Source organism: Ambystoma mexicanum, chromosome 14, assembly GCF_040938575.1.
Source record: "Ambystoma mexicanum isolate Mex_15411 chromosome 14, UKY_AmexF1_1, whole genome shotgun sequence".
Lineage (NCBI taxonomy): Eukaryota > Metazoa > Chordata > Amphibia > Caudata > Ambystomatidae > Ambystoma > Ambystoma mexicanum.
In genome coordinates this window covers 99461422-99482898 of record NC_090940.1, presented here as the reverse complement: position 1 = coordinate 99482898, position 21477 = coordinate 99461422, and the positions used below count along the sequence as shown (strand labels likewise).

The window sequence follows — 21477 nt, the reverse complement described above, 5'->3', positions numbered from 1 at the left end:
CTTTCAGTTGGTCTAGGATGTATTGCAGCATTACCATGCAGTACTTCTGAAACTTGAGGAATTAGTTTAACCTTCCGAGGCCTAGTATAGGTCTCTATCCCACTGATTTTTAATTTACCAGAAAGTATCTGGAGTACACTCTGGAGTCCCGGAGGTGCTGTGGTATGGCTTTATTCGCTCCCTTTTTTAGAAGCAGCAAGGCTTGGTCTTTTTGCACCTTTAGGGCAGGGGCTTGGGGAGATGGCTAGACATTGCCACATTAATTCCAGGGTATGGCCCTGTTGAATAATGGGCAGTACACACCCATTTGTTGGTGAAGATGTTCGACGAAGTTGGCAAGCTACCCCCATACTGGGGTGCTGAAGTGGGGGTGGGTTCTGTGGCTTGGTCAGGCCTGTTTCGGGCTGGACTTCTGGAGGAGGCTCTGGGGCTTGGCTTGTTTCCTCTACAGGGTTCAGATCGTCCCTTATATACCTCTTGGGTGGGGCCGATGTGGGATGTTTGTGGATGGTAGGAGGACCTGTAGTCCCTCAAAGTCCTGGAAAACCTTGCTTTCCCTGAGCTTAAGCACTGGCAGCATTGTTGTAGGCTCCCAAGTGAACAGGCTGTTACCGTGTGAGCCTTGATGGCTTGTAGGGTCTCGTCACTCTTTTTTCCAAAGAGGTCAACGCTGTCAAAAGGCATATCCACTACCTTTGACTGGACCTTGGGTGGAAATGTGTGGCTTTCAACCACCCTTGCAACGTATCACTGCTCCATTGCTCATCTGGTGGAACCCTGTATCGGCTGTGTCCACAGCAACTGTGATAGCGCGGTCTGACGCCTGCATCCCTCTCAGTCAGCAGTGCAAGTGCTTCATCTAGTTTGTCATCAGGTAGGAAATCAAGCATTGGACCTAGTTTGAACCAGAGTTTGCGGTAGTAGCATGAGAGAATCCATAGTGAGTTTGGCACCTTAGAGGTCGTTGCCACTGTCATGAGTAAACTTTCTTGCTAGAGGCATCCAGCTGTCTGCCCTCTTTGTCAGGAGCATCATACATGGGGACGACGGATTGGCTGAGTGTGAATGCACTTCGGAGCAGACTCTGGGACTTTATATTTCAAAGCGATTCTTTTTGGGGGGTGCTGAAAATGGATTCCTAATCACTAGGAGGCTGTCTCCCAAAATATCCCCCAGTACTGGAATGTGTACCAAAGATCTTCTGCAAATTGCCACTGTTCGCAAAGGAATCCCTCCTTTTTCTGCTCTTCAGGCAGCAGATCAAAGTTTTACAGCTCGTGCCAGAAGGGCATGTAAAGAACCAATCTCATCCAGAGGAGAGTATTTTGGTGGTAGGCCTGCTGGTTCACAGTCACCTGGCACCAAATCTCCAAACCAGTCTCTAGAATGTATGCCTCGTGAACCAATCGATAGTCGTCAGCGTCTGGCTCCGTATCTGTGAAGGTGACCGCAGGGAAAAGAGGGGCTTCTTGAAAAGGCCCGAAAGAGGAAGGAGAAGCTAGAACTTCCCTTACAGGATCTCGTACGTTTGTGCAGGAGAAGGCAACTGTAGAGTATGAAGCTGCTGTTGAAGCTCTGAAAGTGGAGCCGGAAGGGATGCCCACTGGGGAAGGTGTCACTGGGGAAGGATACAGGTCCCTGTGGTAGACAAATGTTTTGCTTTGGTGGTGCTTGGGGAGGTATGTTGGCAAAAAGTGTCACCTTTTCCATGTCCTGCCTCACCTTTACCACTTTTTCCTCTGCTTCGGGGGACACATCTGAATCCACATCCAGCTGCAGTATCTGCCTAGGAGGGCCCATGGTTGAACACGGTACTGTAGGCTGTGCATAAGGAGCCAAAGAAAACAGTGGCTGAGCACAAGTCAGGCTCGGAAGATGGGACAATGCGGGCGAGCTCTCCCTGTCCACCGAATTCCCCATGGAAAATGTGGAAACCAACAGCCTCTAAACCAGGGCAGTCGACGATGCAGACGTGGTTGAAGAAGACTTGGCCATCGACGAGTTGGTCATTGGGGCGGAAGGAGATTGTTATTTTCATCCTCAACTTAAGTTATCTTAGTAGTTGACAAGGTAGTCAACGGGATGGTTGTCGAAGAGGTCTACGCCGTCGACTAGGAGTAAGAGTGACCATGGGCTGTGGACGTGTTTGTTGACGATTATGCTGTCGAAGGAACTATAGTCGTGGACAAGCACTGCTTCTCTGAAGAGTGCTTCCACAACGAAGCTGTAGACAAAGGCATTCTCTGTGCCAAAGTGGTCAATGAGGTGACCGTAGGTGTAGATGGAGACGTCAACTAAACTGTCGAAGGAGCAGCCAGAGCATGTGACATGTCCCTTCTTAGTCTTCTTCCCCTGGGAAAACTCTTCATGGGATCTCAACCACTTTCAGAAGAGGGAAAGCTCTCTAGGGGTCTGCTGTGCCTGGCGAAGGCATAACAACGGATTGAAGCCAAGTCAGAGGCCCTGGCACCTTCATCCAGCCAGGCTACTAACCTGTGGTGGCGGTCCTTGCAGGTCTTAGCTGAGGTGGTCTGGATAAAGACATTGCTGGTGAATATTTTCGATGTAAACGTTCCTCAGGTTACATGTCGAAAAGGCCTTAAAAAGCTTCACCTTGTCTCATCTCCACGGACTATTAAAGCTTCAAGCAGAAGATTGGTACTCTGGAGGCAAGGAAATGGGCCAAACCTTCACTACCGTGGCAAAGAAGTAAGGTTGCACCAAACTTGAATTTCGATGGGAAAATAGCAAAAATCAATGAATTTCTAAAAGAATTCTTGAGGACTCCCAACACTTAACATGCAGTGAAGAAATCTGAAGATGGCCACCAGGGGTGGAGCCAAGGGGACCGGTCTAATTGCTTGTCGGCAGTAAGACCCAAAATGACTATAAGAGCACAAAATTGACAAGCAGTTTAAAAATGTGCAGGTAAATAAACTGTTACGGATGATTACCAGCTGGACGATGGGGAATATTCAAAAGCATATGAATCCATGAAAGACATAATGCTGGAGAATAGTCTTGCTTGACCAAGCAATTCCAGGGCTTTCAAGCATCGATTATGGCATTGGGTAGCCTGTGGCTGATTGCACTAGGATTGGTTTCAAGGAAAAGGGACAGTTAACCTAGGTAGAAGCCAGAGGTCTCAAGAGAACCATTGAGGTTTCTCATTCAAACATGTTTGAAAGTGAACCACTAACTGATGAAATCTTAGCAATTCAATAAGCAGGAAGTTTAGGTCTGTGCTGGTACATACTGACTCAGCCTGCTGTTTGGGGCTGGCAGACACCTAGTAGTCGCCACTTAAGAGGGGTAACAAGCAGGTGACAGACACTAGTTAACTAGTAAACAGCCACAGAGGCCAAACTTCTGGGACCATCGCTGAGGGTCTCACACATGTCACAAATTAAAGAAAAAATGTTCTCTGAAAACTAACCTCCACAGGAAAGGCTAATCTTTTCCACTCAGTGACACCAAGAGGAAGATCATACATATCTCACAGATGGTACTCACTTACTCATCTTGAGGGTGGATGTGGAACCATAGCCAGTCCTCCCCCACCCTCCCAATACTACAGGAAATGGAGAACAGTGGACCAAATGGCATGTCTAGATAAGTCAGAAACTTCACTTGTGTAATTGTTTCATGATAACTTAGTCCTGATGGAAGCATGATAGCCCAGGTTAGCCTGCTGTGGTTATCACTATTACCAGATATTTGGAAGAGCACATACAGATAAATCAGTACTAAAAAAGGAAGGTTTTGGAAATATAAGATCCAGGAAAGCTTTGACTGCCTGCAGCCAAACATTTTAAACTTTCAGTAGGGGACAGAGCCACCAATCCCAGAAATAGGATTCCCAGTGCATGTTTATACATTGATTCAGTAACATGACATACCTGGAGGCCCTGGGCTGAAAGGCTCACTGAACTAATAGGAACACTGAAAAAGAAAAGAGGGCAGGTCTTAAGAAGAAAATCGAGATATGTGTGTGTGTAGGTCCAAAGGATTAGGTCTGGTAAGCAGAATAAACTGCAACATAACCACAAAAAATCAATCCGAGGCAGATTGCTTACATTTGATTATCTGACCTGTTGTAAGGAAATGTTTTGAGGGCTCGTGGCATGCAGCTGCAAATATGCACATATGGACATTTATCAACACCTTAAAACCCTTTGCATTGTCCACAAGGCTTTCTGGGGCCTGGGTCCAAAATACCTTCAACTATCTCTCCGTAAATACCTCCCCTCTCGAGCCCTTCGCTCCTCTACCTCTAACTCCCTCAGGGTCAGTCGTTTTTCAAAGGAACGAGCTGGAGGTAGATCTCCGTCTTCGGCTGGGGCCTCCCTTTGGAACTGCCTCCCTGCCACCTTGAAACGTGAGGAGAACCATCTATGGTTCTGGAAGCTCCTCAAGACCTTCCTCTTCGCTTCTGCCTTCGCCCCGCTTCTCCCCTGCTGATCTTCCTTTTTCCCTCGCCACTCTGCACCTGGCCACCTTCTGCCCTTCGGGCCCAGGTACCTGCTCACCGTGCCATCCTCCTGCACTGCCTCCGGGCCACCCCTTGCACTGGGGCCTGTGTCTGTACCCATACAGTTCCCCACCCACTCTTCTTCTGCACTTATCAGATACTCCCTATCTGGCTAACCTAGCACCTTTGCCTCTTAGAGGCTGCACTACCACTGCTAACACTATTTAATTATTTATGTACTTACTATTTATTTTGTTTCTCTCCTATGCTCTGCACTTTCCCCCTTTTTCCCTTCCCCATGCACTTGCGCGTTCTCAATGTCACTGGGCCTAGTAAGATCTTTGTTTTTGTTTCTCCCGTTCCCCCTCCCTTTGCCTGGTCGCGCTCTGAAACACCTGTGTAAGAGCGCGATATAAAATATCATATCATATCATACCTCCCTGGAAAAAGCCTGCCCTTATTTCGAAGAGTGTAGAGACTGGGTTTATACGCCTGGAATGAATATCGCAGGTTGAAGCAAATGTAACAAGTACCTACTCAAAAAGCAGAATTACTTTCCTTCATTTTGAGACCATGATCCAGGAATAAGGCTCTGATGGAGAGCAGCAGACAGAGCTGATCAGTGGTGCAGCTTCTCGCCAAATGTTGGAGGCAGAGTATTTCCTCTTGTGAAGGTATGCCAAAAGATGACATCCAATCCGCCATTGACCCTTCAGAGAGTTAACATTAGAGTTCTATGAAAATCCAATTCAATTCCAAATTAGAGTTCAATGAACACCATGAAGGGGTCTCTTCCAAATCAGACTGTACTTTTATGTTTTATATAATTTGTATACAGGGAAAAAATACTCTTTTGATCAGAGTGGAAGCAGAAAAAGTGAGGGACAGAGGCAGGCTAGTGATGAGGGAAACGTTAGTTTGAAGGCAGATGACGTAGGTTAAGAGGGTACCTTTTTGCAGCAGAAGAAGGACTTAGCAGACAACGAGGGCACCGTTGGAGACAAAAGGGTAAATGTGTAAAGTCTCCATGCGCCAAAAAGATTTCAGAAGCAACCTTGTCCTGCATTAGAAGCTAATAAGGAAGCTTGTCACATTCCACGGCTATGTATTATAGGATACATATCTTTTGGGAAATTTTGCAAACAATGCAGATTTAGGAGTTGAAGGAAGTACACATAAAAGGTGCAGCTCTTCCCTCACAAATTGAGCCTTTAATTGAAAGGGATAAGCAGGGCCTAGAAATTCACCTTTCATTGGGGCTTTCCTCGGCACCTTGATGCATTAACAAATTCCTCAAATTCATAGCAGCAACCCTCCAAAGCCTGAATTCCAATAGAAATTTACTTAAAAATGGTAGCACCTTCATGCAGTAGTATGTGCCACTTCTTCCGGATCTGCCCTTGTTAAAAGCAAACTCTGAGGTATTACCCCTTTCTGGGAGCTTGACAGAAAGATACATGCACAACCTTCAGGAGTAGGAAGTGAGTGGAGGGTTACTGCCATTCTTGACTATCCAATGTACAGAAAAATCAAATATGGCATTACACTGGTGGCTAGAGCATGCTTCAAATAGCAAGGTGATCTTTGGGACTACCATAGATCCGGTAAGGTAATCAAACACCAGGTGTTGAGGTTATAGAGCCAGATGACGCAACGTCTCAGGTGGAAGGAAGTGGTCCCCAGACAGGGAATACCTTAGGATCAGTTATGGGAATCTTTTCACAAGATGCTTTGCTGTGAAGAGCCCTTGCAAAGGACAGGGTGAAATGGTGAATCCTACTGCGACAGAGCAATGCCAAAGGTTAACATTAATTCTAAATCTTCCAGCCATCACCTCCTTTGTTTTTCTTAGTCACCCCAAGTGGGCCTGGGTATGCCAAGACATGGCCTAGAAACTCAAGCAACTCCTCACTGATGGTCCAACAAGGCTGAAACATGCCTGGGGATGCCTGTGGTCTCTTGTAGAAGGGATGAGACCAAGTTCATGAAGGACTGCCCCTTTTGGGGTGGGACCAAGCTTGGTTTGCATATGGTCTTTACCCTTTTTGTAATGGCCTGGTAGGCAAAGACCGATGGTCGGGCGGGTTGTCCAGAGAAATTCCATAGGTTAAGATTAATTCAAAACCTTCCAGACATCAACTCTTGTTTACCTACTGAGACTGGGAAGCATATCCCTGGGGAAACCCATCAACCTGGAAGATAAGCTAATGGAGGGTCTAGACAGGGCCGCCTAGACCCCCCCCACCCCACCCCACCCCCAAGGGTCTTAATCACCAGCTATCTATTTAAACATGTTAAATTCTTGGTTTGGTGAACATGGTGGTAAATTGGCACTGGGGACATATCGTGGACTAGCTGATGCTTCCAATTTGATGCACAAATGTGGATTAATGAAAAGGAATACACTCTGAAAGACACAGGTTTGGACATTTGTGAATTCTGATACCTGCAAATGAATTCAGGTGAAAAGGTGCTCCACTTATTTTGGTCAGGAGACAAAAGAAACAAAGCACTGACTTTGTTGAAGTTTAAACTTGCAGGCCAAATGTCCCGATTTGGACATTATGTCTTGTATTAAGTCAGGGCTTGTTGGCAATTTTTTTTGCTTCATTTTTACAGCATAGGTCAAGGCAATTCTCTGACTTTGGAAATTACAATACATATTTTGTAACAGTAAGGTTGCACACTGGTCATTAACAGTAGTTTCCTTTGTGGTACCTAACTACAGGGTAATTAAGATGGCAGCTAGGATGGAAGCCCAGGACCCTGATCTGCTTCACTATTTTTTAATGGTCATTTTTCTAAAGCTTTATTTGCCTTTACAATGAAGGTCATTTTTTACATTCTTTTTTTGATACTGCTGTAATGGCTTGCACAAGTCCCATGATAATTATCTCTTAATTCATGGCTCTGATATTAGGTTTGTTAAATGTACCCTTGGGGTGGGAGTTTTTGGGCAGTTAAAGGGCAGCCAACATTCGGTCCTGGGTAAGAGACCTTGTACCATGTGACCAATCTAGTTTTCTGTGTAGGCGTTGCACCTTAAAGGCGGAGTGTAACACAAAATATGTCCAGCCATATTTGTATTTTTGGTTTTAGCATCCCCATTTAAGCTTCGTCTCTGCTCACCATCTCTTTAAACATACTTCTGGCTTCCTTGTCTGTCGATTTGCAAAGAGCTCCCCTCACCTCTTTGCAGCATCTACACAGCCCTTGCTGACCCAATCATTGCCCCAAGCTCCATATTGGCAGACTCATGGAGCTGTATTTATGCAATGACTTTCCTAGCAAAGTTGCCTCATGGGACTAGTACTTGCTGGCCCCTCCAATTCCAACAAACACGTTCTCACAGGGTTCGAGAAGTCCTTTTGCTTCCACCTCACACAGTCCTCCCAATGCAAAAATGCAACCTTGGCTGTGCCTCCTTCAAACAAGAGTGAAGCACGCAATGGACCTACACTAGAAAATCTACCCTTTCAATGTGCTCCTTGCAGTTCAAGAACTACTTTGAGGAGAGAAAAGCCCCCAGAGCAAAGGGTACTTTAAATTCCACAATCCAGTATATAGTCGCATCGTTTGGTACAGAACTGTTTCTTCACAAGCCGACAATCAGAAGTGTGGCTTCGTAGGTTCTGTGGGTCTGCAGTCTGAATTTCTCTGCGGTCAAGGATCACAGGAAAATGCAACCATACGATTAAATATTATTCGATTTTAGAGCAGATACTGGATAAATAAATTGGATTATTTGGATCTACTTTGTGAAATGAAAAATCATCTGGCAGCATTATAACTATGCCTTTATTAGCAGCCAGAAACGAAATCACGCAAACTTTTTCAAATAGTGATGCATTTTTAAAAGCTTTTGAATGGTTTCACCTACGGCAGAGTTCCCCAGTAAAGAAAATTGTGGCATCTCATCTAGCAGATGGTCCAATGCAGGGATAGTGGGTCAAAGATAATGGAGATTGCTTTTAAAGTTTCATCTGGCACTATATACAAATCAATAGCCAATTTTGTATATCCACCAAACCGCTATAAAGTACATGTTCCACTCAGGAACCAGGATTATCAGGCTTTGCAATAAAGGATAACATGTACTGCACTTTCTTATAAGGAAAACCCTCTTCCTTTCCTGTAAGTTTCTCAGCCCGGACCGTCACAGACAAATAGATTCCCTTTTCTTAAAAAAGATGGTGGTTCTTGGCTGGCATGCACGTGCAAGAAAAATGGGCTTTCGATTGTTAAGTCTGCAACCTCCCTGTTCTATATTGGCATTGGGTGAGAATCAGGAGTGTAACTGAATTGGGTAAACTTAGAGAGGCTCCTAGTAGTCTTTTGGGTATACTTGGTTTGGGCTCCTTGTTCTGACTTCGGTTTGTCCACCGAGGACTATTGGGGCTGCCGGCCTCCAGATAAGGTGGGTACCAGGTCTTTTTACGCATGAAACTCTTGGAAATACGAGCGCTTTATTATTTACACACAGGTTTAGAGCAGAGGGCAGTGCAAAGGTCAGGTTACTTGACAAAAACCAGAAGGCTTCCTTTGATGTTTATCTACATGGCTGTAATTGCAAGCCACCTCTGAAACAGAACGTATTTCTCTGAAGCCTTTCAAAAAATAAACTGCACACTGTGATACAAGGAATGGTTTCTTTCCATTAAGCTTCAGAAGCACTGCATGTTTTCCTAGAATTTTAGGATTGTATAGCTAAGATGATTCCGGTGCTGTGTGCATAATCATGCAGAGGCAGATCATTTTTACACAATTTAATTTACACTATTTATAAAAACGGTGTGTAAAATGACTATGCAGTCTAGTTTACATCCATTCAACCTTGCAGTCAATGGGGTACATTACTATAAATGGCCAGTGGCAGCAGAGTCTTTGCTCAAGGGTGAGTGATTGTCATTACACGGATTCACAGGTGTTCTAGCCTCTCAAATCTTCAGGACTACAATTAAAACATCCAAAACCTGGATGTGCAAGCGCTGTTCAAAAACAAACAAATGAAAGTTACAATGGTAATTAAAATAGAAACTCAGCAAAACCTGTCCCTGTGATAATCCAGATAGGCATTTAACTTTATCTAGCGCTTCATGAATGGCTCATAATACATCTAGGTACGGTGATTATTATACCTCAGTCGATATTCAGTTAACCAACCTCTGAAGGATGTTAACCAATAAGATAGCTGAGCCGGTTGAGCACTCGCTGTAATCTGTGCGTGATCTGTAGGTTGCGGGTTCGAATCCCGGAAAGACCAACTCAGACTTTCATCCTTTCGAGGTCGATAAAGGAGTACCGACTTTGGTTTGGTGGTAATTGTGATAAATATGTTCTATGCACAGCGCATTGCCAAAAGAGCTATATAAATATCCATTTGACCACTAGATTAGATATAGAATTTAGCATGGAGTCCTTGCCTCTCTGCACTGTTGTATCATAACATTGGCATACCATTAGGTAGTAATGGCTCCAGGAAATTAAGACTTTCATTAAACATCAAAAGACAATTCTGCTATTGAATCTCAAAACAATATAATTCATGTTTGCTTTACTATATAATTGGCTAGGTTTTTGTGATTTCAACATTTAAATACAGGAGAGATGAAATGGCCAGAGATAATGAAAGGTGTCATCTGTCACAATGCAGAAAGCTGCCGCATAATGATTTCCATACAGTTTTTGCACACGTTGGCTGGATGTTGCATACATTTTACTCTCTTGCAAAGGAAAAAAGTCATTTTTACTCTTAAAATCACATTTACTCTCAAAGTTTAAAAATAGAGTAAAATACCCCCGCCTCCAAAATCTTATCTGGAGCACTGGGGGCTTCATCTGGAAGTTTTCTGGTCTAGCCCCACTCCTCTGACCCCTGGTTCAAAGGCAGAGGTAAAAAAAAAAAAGTCTGTTGTCAGGCGACTATCAACAGAATGAAACAGGGCTGTCAGAACCTAAGCACTGGCTCTTTCCATTATGAATGTAAACAGTCAGCGGGTTTTGAAACTTATCTGGACTATAACTGTTCATGGTTATGCCAGAGCAATTTATATCCAGTTACGCACCAACACACTCAAGCTGGCCACATTTACAGCGAAGTGGAAGAGTTCAAATGACTCCCAGTGTAAGATCTGTGGGGCACCTGAGGAGACGATTAGACTTTATTGTTGTGGCCAGGGTACAATGATTTCAGGAAATGTTATTTAATCCCGCTTTTTAGGTTAATGAATATTAGACTGATGGTTGCTGCTGCAGGTTTTTTTGTGAAAATACTGGGTTTGAATGCAGTTCATTTTACCTCAAAATGTGTTTTTAGGGTATGGCTCAGAATATCGTGTTTGCTTGCCCTGATGTGATGATTTCATCCAGGTAATGTATTATCCGGTTATATTTTTTTCTTACTTTTAATGCATTTTAAGATTTATTGTTTTACCAATTGCTCATTATTGTATTTTGTGATGAGTTTATGGTTTACAGGCTACTAAAGCTTTGTACAAACATAGTGGCATTATGTGAAGACGACCCATGGCATTTGGCAGCTTTTGGGTCCTCAATTTGGGTGCATCCATTCAATGTGTATGGCATATGACAAACTGACTTCTGGTGCTATATAACTATACTGAAGCAAAAACATGATTCACCGAGGCATGCCTCTAGCGCACATATGGAAGTGAGGGCAGTGGCGGTCCTACCAGTGGCTTTGCCGTTCAACAGTATATGATGTTCCCTTTAGCATACAGGGGACCTCTGGTGACCGTTACCGAATGAACTGGGGGTTTAATTAGACCAATGCACTTAAAGCAGCTTTGCCGTGGGTCATGCTACTTCGATTTCACGTGCACAGTCTCAACCTCAGCACTTGACATTGTGCATGCAACCTCCACTTTGCAGAGATGATGGCGATAAATCCCAGAATTCAAGCGCAGACAAAGACATTAACAGCCAGTCACAGACTGAACATTTATAGGACTGAGTGCGGGTACGGAACACTTACTGGCCCCATCTGCCTTCTAATTCAGGAGTCAACACTATTAGCGATCTCTGCATGATCGACCCGGCTGTGAATTGATTTTTTTTTAAATGAGCTGTCTTTGTGCGCCAATCTCGCATTTTAATAAAATTACAGAGCAAAATTGCCCATAGAGAAAACTGTCAAGGAACCCATTGTTTTGCCATTTCCATGACCCAGAGTTGGGTGGCTCGGATGCAGCGACAGATGCCGGAGCGGGATGTAGACCAATAAGTGGAAGTTGACATGCAATCATTTAACAATTTAAAATAAACGTAAATGCAATTAAAATGTGGGGGAAAAAATAATTAAAATCACATAGGGTCCTTTGCATAGTTTATTGGTGCTCTTTGTGAGAATATCCCTGCAAAAAGGCTGTGGTTTGTGGCAACATTATCACTTTGAACCTGCAGGGGACACGCCCGCTTTTACATTTTTCCCCCCCAAGAGGAGCGGGGGATAGACCCGCTCCCCATACATATGGTCACCATACATAATGTCAGTCTTTTCCCCGCGACTACATGTTTGGCCACGATTTGTGTGCGGGGAAGATTACCCGATACCCTTTGGCCTACGCTACACTTTCTTTTCCCATTTCGGCTAAGTAAGGAGCAGTAATTCAGGTTATTGTTGGACTAAGCCTCCTAACAAATGTACTGGTCTTTTTGGAGGTCAGATTATTCATGTCTGCACAGTTGTTGGAGTCATTTTGATACTTTGGGTATATTAAAATCAAGTGTTGCAGATTTTTCATTCAAGTCGCAAAGCACTTGCAAACAGTTATACCCATGCGTTTCCTCCTTTTCATTAGATCTCTCAGGGGACGGGTGTTCACTGTGGACTTCCATTCTTGTTAATTAGGCAAGGAGGCCAAATACGGTTTTTGAAAGGAGGTGCCGAATAGGTCCTTCCACTTTTGGAGGAGACTAAGCGGTGGCTGAGCTAGGATTGTCAGGAGGCTTTGGGGCAGTGACTGTGGGATTCTGGAGATGGGGAAGAGGGTCTGGGGAACTGGCTGAAGGGGAAACTTGCCGTCCAGTCAAAGGTGCTTAGCTGGTCAGGATGGAAGGCGGGTTTGGGTAGTTAGTGGGGATTCGACCCACATTCCTGGCCACCAGATTGGCTGACTCCTCACCCATGGTTACTAATACTGAATCTAACTTGTTTTGATACATGTCTTACGTAGTTGCTGAAGTTCTAGTCACCAACTCCTACTTTTCTCAGGAAAAGTAAGACATATTAAGCGTGTTATAAATAACCTATCATGTCAGATCATATAATTTCCGATTATTGTATCTGCCTAGATTCACATGCTGTGGATATAGTCCGACATCTAGTGGAAATCGCAGACTATTGCATCTTTCTTTCGAAGATCGAAAGGACGTGGACAAGGGCGTGACTAACACTATCCCCAACGTGATGTGTAGTGGAACCAAAATCCCTCACGCGTCGAGGTCCCAAAGGTTGTGTTTTCTCCCTTGAGTGAGCCTTCTAGCCTGCATGAGTGAGTACAGAAGGGATACGGTGTAAGAAGTATGTGTTCCTTCTACTCCACGGGGGGTGGGGGCATGTGAATCTAAGCAGATACAATCATCAGAACTGCTATTACGGTGCGTAATGCATGTCTTCTGATGCTTGTGGCTCTGCCTAGAATCACATGCTTTGCATAGACTAGCAAGCAGTACCCAGAGAAGGTGGTGGGATGTGTGAAGGTGCAGTAGCAAAGAGATGTCTTGGCACGGCTTGTGTGCAAATGTGTATACAGAACTCCAGGTTGCTGCTTTGCAAATGGAATCTAGAGGACATTTGCAATAAATGCTATGGTAGCCCCGGTGCCCAAAGTAGAGTGTGCTCTAGGTGTGAAGGGTAGTTCTCTCTTGGCAAGAGAGAAACAGTGTGATACAGTGTACAAGCCACTTGGAAATAGCCGATTTAGAGACAGGATCACCTTCTCTACCAGCTGCCACTGAAACGAAGAACTGGTTTGTTTTTCTGAGTGGCTTTGTCTTTTCCAAATAGTAGATAACCGGTCTGCTTACATCCTGTATGTGGAGGCTTCTTTCGCCATGTAAGTGGGGTTCTGGAAAAGGTGGGTAGTGCTATGGACTGGTGTACATGGAACTTTGAACAACATTTGGGCGCAAAGCAAGGGTGTGTGAACAAAACCACCATGTCTTTTTGCATCGTGATGAATGGGTCCTCAACTGAAAGGGCCTGTAGATCACCAACTCTCCTTACAGAGGTGATCGCCATCAGGGAGGCGGTCTTGTAGGGGAGTGCTGTAAGGCTAGCCTTGTGCATGGGTTCAAAGGGCGGTCACATTAATCTGGTAATAACATTCAGGTCTCAGCTGGGAGCTGGGTTGGAGATGGGGAATGAAGTCTTTTACCTCTTCCATAAAGGCTTTGATGACAGAAATTTTCCACCATGAAACCTTGCTCTGGGACGTGGTGTACGCCGAAAGTGCAGCTAAGTGGACTTTAAGAGAATTGAAAACCAGTCCTGAATCCATCAGGTAGGTTAGGTAAAGGATGAAATCTTTAGATGAGTAATCTATAGGATTAATGCCCTTGACATTACACCAGATAAAGCACTTCCATTTGCTGGAGTAGCAATGTCTTGTGATAGGTTTCCCTGCCTCTGAGTATGTCCATGCATCTCCGAGGGAGCTGAAGGCACGGGTGTAGTGTCCCTCCCTGATCTTGAGACAGCATGTTGTATGGGCATGACAGCTTCCGGGAGGGGAGATGAGATGGGCGAACCAAGGTTGGCGTGCCCACATAGAGGCCACCAGGATTATTGTGACTGGTTCTTGGTGTTTCTTGTGCACTATTCTGTTGAGCAGAGGAATGGGGGCGGGAGGTGTGGGTGTAGAAAAATCTCCCAGACCATGTTATCCAAAGACTGTTCCCCTTGGAGCGGTTCTGTGGGTACCGTAATCTGGGAATTGGGTGTTCTCCAGAGTGGCGAATAAGTTGATCTCTGGGAAGCCCCACGCTGAGGAAAATGTCTTCCTGTAGCCGCCACTTGTGCTCTATGAGTCAGGGGTGGGGGGTGGTCTTTGCACAGTACGTCTGCCAGAAGATTGAGTTCCCCTGGAACATGCTGTGAAAGAAGGACAATGTGTTTGAGTGCCCTCTTCCAAATGTTTTGGGACAGTTTGGACAGCCCTAGAGAGTGAGTGCCCCCTTTTAAGTAATACATGGCCGAAGTGTGAGGACTAGAACTATTTTCCCCTGGAGGTGTGTTTGGAAGGCCTTTAGGGCCTTGAACACTGCTAGTAGTTCCAACAGGTTGATGTGATTGGATGCTACTGCTGGAGACCACAGGCTGTGCGCGGTCTGTTGAAGGAGGTGAGCTCCCCACCCCATCAGAGATGCGCCCGTAATAAGAGTGGCTTCTACTGCGGGGGTGGTGAAGGTTTTCACCTGCAGAAGGTTTTCCCTTGACCACCACTGCAGAGGCTGAACGAGGGCTGCTGAGACAACCTCTAGATCGTCCCACTGGCTGTGGGGCCTGACACCATTGGCTTGAGAGCAACTCTTGCATGTGGCGCATGCGGAGACAAGCATGAGGAACTAGGTATACGCAGGAAGCCATCATCACCATCAGTCAAATGGCTTTGTGTACGGTCACCTGGTGACTTGCTAAATAGTGATGGATCTGAAACAGCATGTTTTGGAACCTCTCGGAGGGGAAGGCGAGCCTGTCTTCTGTCCGAATTAGAGCCCCCAGAAACTGTTTGTCTTGGTTGGGGGTTAAGATGGATTCTTTCTGGTTGATAGAGAATCCTAGGTTGAAGAGGAATTCTACTGTCCCCTGGGTATTGTGTGGCGTGTTCTGTACGAATCACCTGTTATGAGCCAGTCGTCGAGGTAAGGATAGACTGGGATGGACTGTCTGCACAGGCGAGCTGCCACTACCACCAGCACCTTTGTGAATACCCTTGGGGCTGAGGCAATGCCGAAGGGGAGAACCTTGAACTGATAGTGGGTATCCTCTATAATGGACCTGAGGTGCTTACTGTGCGCTGGCAGCATTGATATAGGAAAGTAAGAATATTTTATGTCCAATGTGGCCATGTAATCCCCCTGCTACAGTAGTGGGATTACCTCCTGAATTTGAGTTTTGACATACTTGTTGACAGGGCACAGGTCTAGAACAGGGCGCATGGTGAGATCCTTTTGGGTACAATGAAGTAAACTGAATAAATACCCTGGTTTACCTGGAGAAGGGGGACGACTTCGATGGCGCCCTTTTCCAGCAGGACCTGAACTTCTTCCAGCAGGATGCGCAGGTGTTCTGGCGACAGGCGTCTGCTTCTCGGTGGGTGTTAGAGAGGTGGTTAGAGAAACTCGATACAATGCCTGTGGGCAACGGTCTTTAGTAGCCACTGATCTGAAGTGTTCCACTCCCAGGTGTGGATGAATGAAGACAAGCGACCCTCGACTGGGGAAGCGTGGGAGGGGACCTGAACCGGCGAGTCACATTTAAGGTGGAGGCTGGGTAGCCCCTGGGAGTCGAGTGCCTCTACCCTTGCCCCTACAAGAGACTCTTTGCTGGTATTGGAAGTTACCAGAGGGGCCTTGATCAGAGGACCAGAATTATTTCCCGAGCCGTATTGCCCCTGGGCAAAGCGGGAGCATGATTGGCCACAAAAGGATCAGCGTGCATTAGCCGTGATCTTGCTAAATGACTTTAGAGTCTTGTGTTCCTTTTTTGCTGTCTCTAGGGCGTCAACCGCTTTCCCAAAAAAAGGTTTGAATCCTCCACTGGCTTATTAATTAGAGAGGCGCAAGTTTTGGGTTTGAACCTACCTTTTATTAACCAGGCATGTCTTTTAAACAGGGTACCCTGTGCGAGGGTGCGTCCAGAGGTCTCAGCCGAGTCTAGAGTGTTCTTCAGTATGTTTTGGGTTACTTGTCTGCCTTCAGCCATGACCGCAAGCAGGCGTGATCGGGTGGGCTCTGGAAGGTCTTCAAGACCATGCCGCACTAGGCACCACTGGACATCACTAACTTGCCAGGAGCGTGGTATTTGCAATCCTTGTGGTGTAGGTCGCAGAGTCAGTGACCTGCTTGTCCAGGGCATATATCTTACAGTCTTTGTCCAGAGGGGATTCTGCTGAGGTCAGAGGTACCCCCACCCTTTTCTGAGTGGTTGTAACGATTAAGGAGTCTGGTGTGGTATGACCCCTGATGTTGAAGTGGTCGGAGGGGGTCAACTGCCCGTGTGAGGGACGGAGACAGCAAATAAGGGCCCGGGTGCTTCTTTGTAGAATTCAGTAAAGGGATGGCGTGGCTAGTTGGAGACTTCGATTTGAGAATATCCTCCATAAAGTCTAAATCTGGAGCTGCTTTGTGCGTTGTAATTTTAAAATGGTCAGCTGCTCTTTTTAAAATGGAATTGAACATCTAGTCGTCCACAGGCAACGACTCTTTGTGGAAGGTTAGAAGGGGGATCCAGACAGATGGCATATGGATCGACAGTATAGGTCAGTGTGAGCCAAGGACCCTGGTCCTCGGCCTGGTCCCAGTCTGGGTCCTGATCAGCTTGATCTTGATCAAAAAGGTTACCCTCTTCATAAGACTCCTCCTGGTTTGGGTCATCTGTGACCTGCGAGATGTCTTCTTGGTGTCCCTGTGCAGAGGTGGGGAGTCTCTGCAATTTGGAGGGGATGAGACAACAGTCCACCTCCCTAGGTCTCTTGAGTATAATATACCGGTCAGAAAAGTCAATGAACTGGGACATTTTGTCCATGTATTGCTCAAACCTTTCCCTAGTCAACAGAGAGGAAGAGGAAATTGTCAGGAGGAGGGAAGAGTTATTCAAAAGTGGGACACTTTCCTAATAAGGCCTTAAAGAGGGGTTGGGGGGCTTCAGAATAGTCCTCTCGACGAGAGGGGGTGCCCTTGTACTACTTTGCCACGGAAATGATCTCCGAACGACTTTCGCAATGTTTCAGTGGCTGTATAGAGGGTCTCGATGCGTCTGAAGGCGCATTTGCGGTCAGGGACTCCCCCGGGTCCTTCAGCGCTTGTGCACCCTTGGATAACAAGTCAGCAACAAAGGTTTTTTAAGAGGGAATGCCTGTTCCAGAAGGAAGCCCAATCGCAGGCTGTGAACGTGGTTGTGCGGAGGGCGTAGTACCGCAAGGTTCTGTGCCAAAACTTTCGACGGTCCTGCAGGCGTTGAACACTTTGACAACTCCAAGGAGGTCTTAGGGATTGTGTGCTTGTGTACACGTGGTGAGTGGCTGCCCTTGTCGCCAGGGGGCGATTTCCCCATAACAGTGCTGGTGGCCAGTCTATCAGGGACAGACATCTGGGAGCACACAGACTCCACTGAGAGGTCGATGGCTTCCAATTCGGAGCCATGGCTACCAACCGATTCCTTGTTCGAAGTAACGGCGCTGCAGTGGAAAGACCTTCACCGTGCATAGCGTAGGCCGCCCACCGTTTAGTCCGCCTGTCTTTCAACGTTTTCGGTCGAAAGAACTTACAGGCCTTGCATGAGCGCTCAATGTGGTAACGAGAAAACCACTGATTCAGTGGTCAAAGTGTACGAAAAGAAGTAGTGGAACTATGCTCCCTGCTGGCCTGCCCCCTCTCCCCACAAACCCCATTGACACACCCCCTCCGACACACAATCCAAACCCCCAAACAAACACACCTGCTCTTTATGGGAATATTCAGTGTAGTGCACTGAAGTGCAAGATTCAACTTCTTCCTATACTTTTATTTTAAAACTAAACCATTCCAGAACGGTTTCTTTTTAAAAGAAAAGTATAGGAACAGTGAAACTTAAAGTATAGAGAGCACCGCTCCCTACTGCTCTCGCCCACTTCCATCTCTGCACGGATTGCATCGGCGATGGGTGTCCTAAGGAAGCTTGCCATTATATGACGGACAGAATTAAAAGGGAGTCCTCTCCATAGCAGAGGGTAGCAGCAGCCAGACCAAGAAGAGAAAGAGGGGTGAAGGAAATGCATTCCCAGTGAGAAATAAACCCAGGGCCCCACTCTGCCTACTGTAAGGGCTTGGCCAAAGGGACGAGGCCACGCGGTTGGCAGTCATCTAGGAGTTGTTGATGTAGTCGGCAGCAAGAAACCCACGAAGCAGTCGAAGGTCGAATTGAGTAAACAACCGTAGGTCGTGGAAATGAACTTTAGCACTATAAACTCTTAGGAGCTCTGCATAAGCGACCAACCAGGTTAGCGTAAAAAAACAAACTGTGGGACCTCGACGCGTGAGGGAATTTGGGTACACTACACGTCACATTAGGGACAGTGTTAAAGTCACTCCCATGTAGACATCCCTTTCCATCTTTGAAAGAAAGATGCAATACTCTGCAATTTTCACTAGATGTCGGACTATAGGCACAGCATGCGATTCTAAGCAGATCTGCAAGCATCAGAAACCACAGTTACGGATCTTCCAATCCTCAGCTAAACACTTTTTGCCTAGGCTAGAGTTTAGTGAGCTTGCTTTACGATTGTTTATATAAACCAACATATTTACATGTGTTGTTTTACTGAGGTGAATTATTCACAGGCCTTTAAACAATCTCAATTGAACATGGAAAGGGTATCCAGTGGAGAGTTCAAGTACAGCACAATAATTGTCTTATCCACCTCATCACTCAGTGTTCAGAAAGTATTAATATCCAGGGCACCAAATACAACTTGAAGTGGGAGTATTTTACACCATATTTTTGAACTTGGTAAAAAAGTATTTTTGGGGTATGCTATGCATTTCCGAAGAGGGAAATTTAGGACAAAAGACAATATATTTGAGCTTTACAACTGCAATTTTTCGTGATACATATATCTTTGAATGCAATGCCACAAAATAAGTCATCTGATCTTCAAGTTCTTCTCGAAAGGTACACTGATCAGCGTTGAACAGTGGCGCTACGTGTGTCGAAGTAATGTGGATTGCAGCAAGTTCCAGTCATCACCTAGTGAGTAACAGGAAAGGAAATGCTGAACATCACAAGATCTCATTCTGAGCCCAGTCTGGATTGTTTGCCAGAATGGGTACACATCATGAAACCAGCTGCGGATTTCACCATGCAGGAATGGGTCAACTGTGTTTGGATTGGGTGACATGATATGATAGGTTAGGTTATTTATAACGCGCTTAATACCCAGGGGTTTCAAAGCGTGGACCCGGGGATCAAACCTATCGAACCTGTGTAGCTCTTGTCTACTTGCTTCCAAGGCGAGCACGTTGCCCCTGGGCCATCCCTCCTGAGACTGGGCGTTGTAAATGTTTCGTGCAAACGGGGCATCACTACACCATTTGGCATTAGCAAGTAATTCACTCAAAGACGAAAACAAACATCTACTACCAGTGCTGTTTTCAAACTCCAATGTCAAACATGTGACCCAAAACTCCCTGAGCTGCTGTACGCTAATCAGACTTTGAATCAAAATGCAACGTGAAAGGTTTCCTCGGGGAAAAAGGTCAAAAGAACAATATGTTAATCAAAAATAGTATTTGGCTATTTTGAGCGTTGGGACTTATTGTTGGCAACGAAACAACCATGATGCAATTATAAATGGAAAGGTGCGGCCGTTCTCTCCACCCATTGCTGCGAGGAGGCATTGCAGAAAAGCAAAGGGGGCAAGGAGCTGTGCCAGTCTCGGAAGCCGCCCTTTGTTCTCGGTGGCATGCCGGGGAACGACGGATACCTGTAACAGACGCCCTCCGTGCCAGGGTTGTGCGCTCTCACGATGACGAAGACGTGCTGGAAGTGCGAGCGGATATTCTTCGGGCTGAAGGGCTCCGCTCCCGGCTCCTGGAAAACTATTGTCACGATGTCATTTCCGATGTGCCGCTTCCTCAGGAGCTGCGAAAGACACAAGCGATAATCACCAGCTGCACGCGTTATTTCATTTGCCAAGGGCGATTTAACAGTACGTTTTAAGGTTCATTTCAAACACGCGCCTTTCGCGCTGGATCGCGGGCGCGAGCCCCAGAAGGCTATTAATAACCCAGATCTGTTCCACCCCCGCGAATAAATGCATCTTCCTTTGTCCCAAAGCAAAGACAACAATAGGCAATGAGGGGCGCAGCAAACTCTGCGATACACGCAAGAGGCCGGCGAATTATGCATGCCACAGTACGTAGAGTCAATATGGTGAGAAGGTGGGAGCGTTCCAAAAATAGCTGCCACGTCTCGCCGAGTGGATTGATTGCAGTTTGTCAATTTGACTGTAATGGGGCGTGGGTCTTTAAATGCCGACGCAACACTGAGACACGGGGCAGCATTTGCCAGGAGACAGGCGGCCGCTGCGGACGTCATATTGAGAAAATCCCTGGCAGCTGCTCCAGCGATTCAACTCCAGTCAATATATTCCTCTACGATTCCATCGATTTAGGGGGACTTCAAAAACCGCGCTTGAAAGCGACAGCAGGCAGTGGGTCGGAAGTTACTGCACTAAAGGGGAACTGTCAATGGCTATAAAAACGAATTACCCATTTCAACACTTCAGAGGCCAGTTCACCAATAGCACGCACGCATTTTGTGGCAGGAAATCATGTACGTGCCAATTAGAAAATTGTGAGTAAATAGAAATGTTGGATGCCAGAAAAAAACCTTCGCTGAGGTGCAGTAAGTTGCACAGATTGAATCCAACAAAACCCTTGAAATTCAGCGGATGTAGGAAGTCATGAGAGTTAAGCTGGTCATGATTTCCCACATCCACTGAATTTCAAGGGTTTTGTTGTATTAAATCTGCACAACTTCACTGCACCTTAACTACGTTTTTTTCTGTGAATTTCAAGGGTTTTGTTATACCGTAGTTTTTTTATGAGCCATTAACCCGAGTGGCAAAGGCTTTTGGCCACGTCCACTGTACATGTTCCCCAAATAAATTTCTTTCAGATCCACTAGATGGCCCATGGCCAGTCATGTCTTTCTGGCCCACTAGCCAGGGTCTTTGGCCCTGGCCAAAGTATATTTTAAAATACTACCCTTCTTTCTTACTCGC

The 21477-nt window shown here is 45.9% G+C and overlaps 1 protein-coding gene across 4 annotated transcripts in view; it reads right to left on the bottom strand.

Moving 5' to 3' along the window:
- The window catches only part of SIPA1L1 (signal induced proliferation associated 1 like 1), a 1823374-nt gene that overhangs the window by 921058 nt on the left and 880839 nt on the right, over positions 1-21477 (bottom strand). For all 4 annotated transcript variants that reach the window (XM_069638601.1, XM_069638604.1, XM_069638602.1 and 1 more), the window contains exon 8: positions 20176-20333. In XM_069638601.1, coding sequence (XP_069494702.1) covers positions 20176-20333 — 158 coding nt within the window. The remainder of the gene's footprint in view (positions 1-20175; positions 20334-21477) is intronic.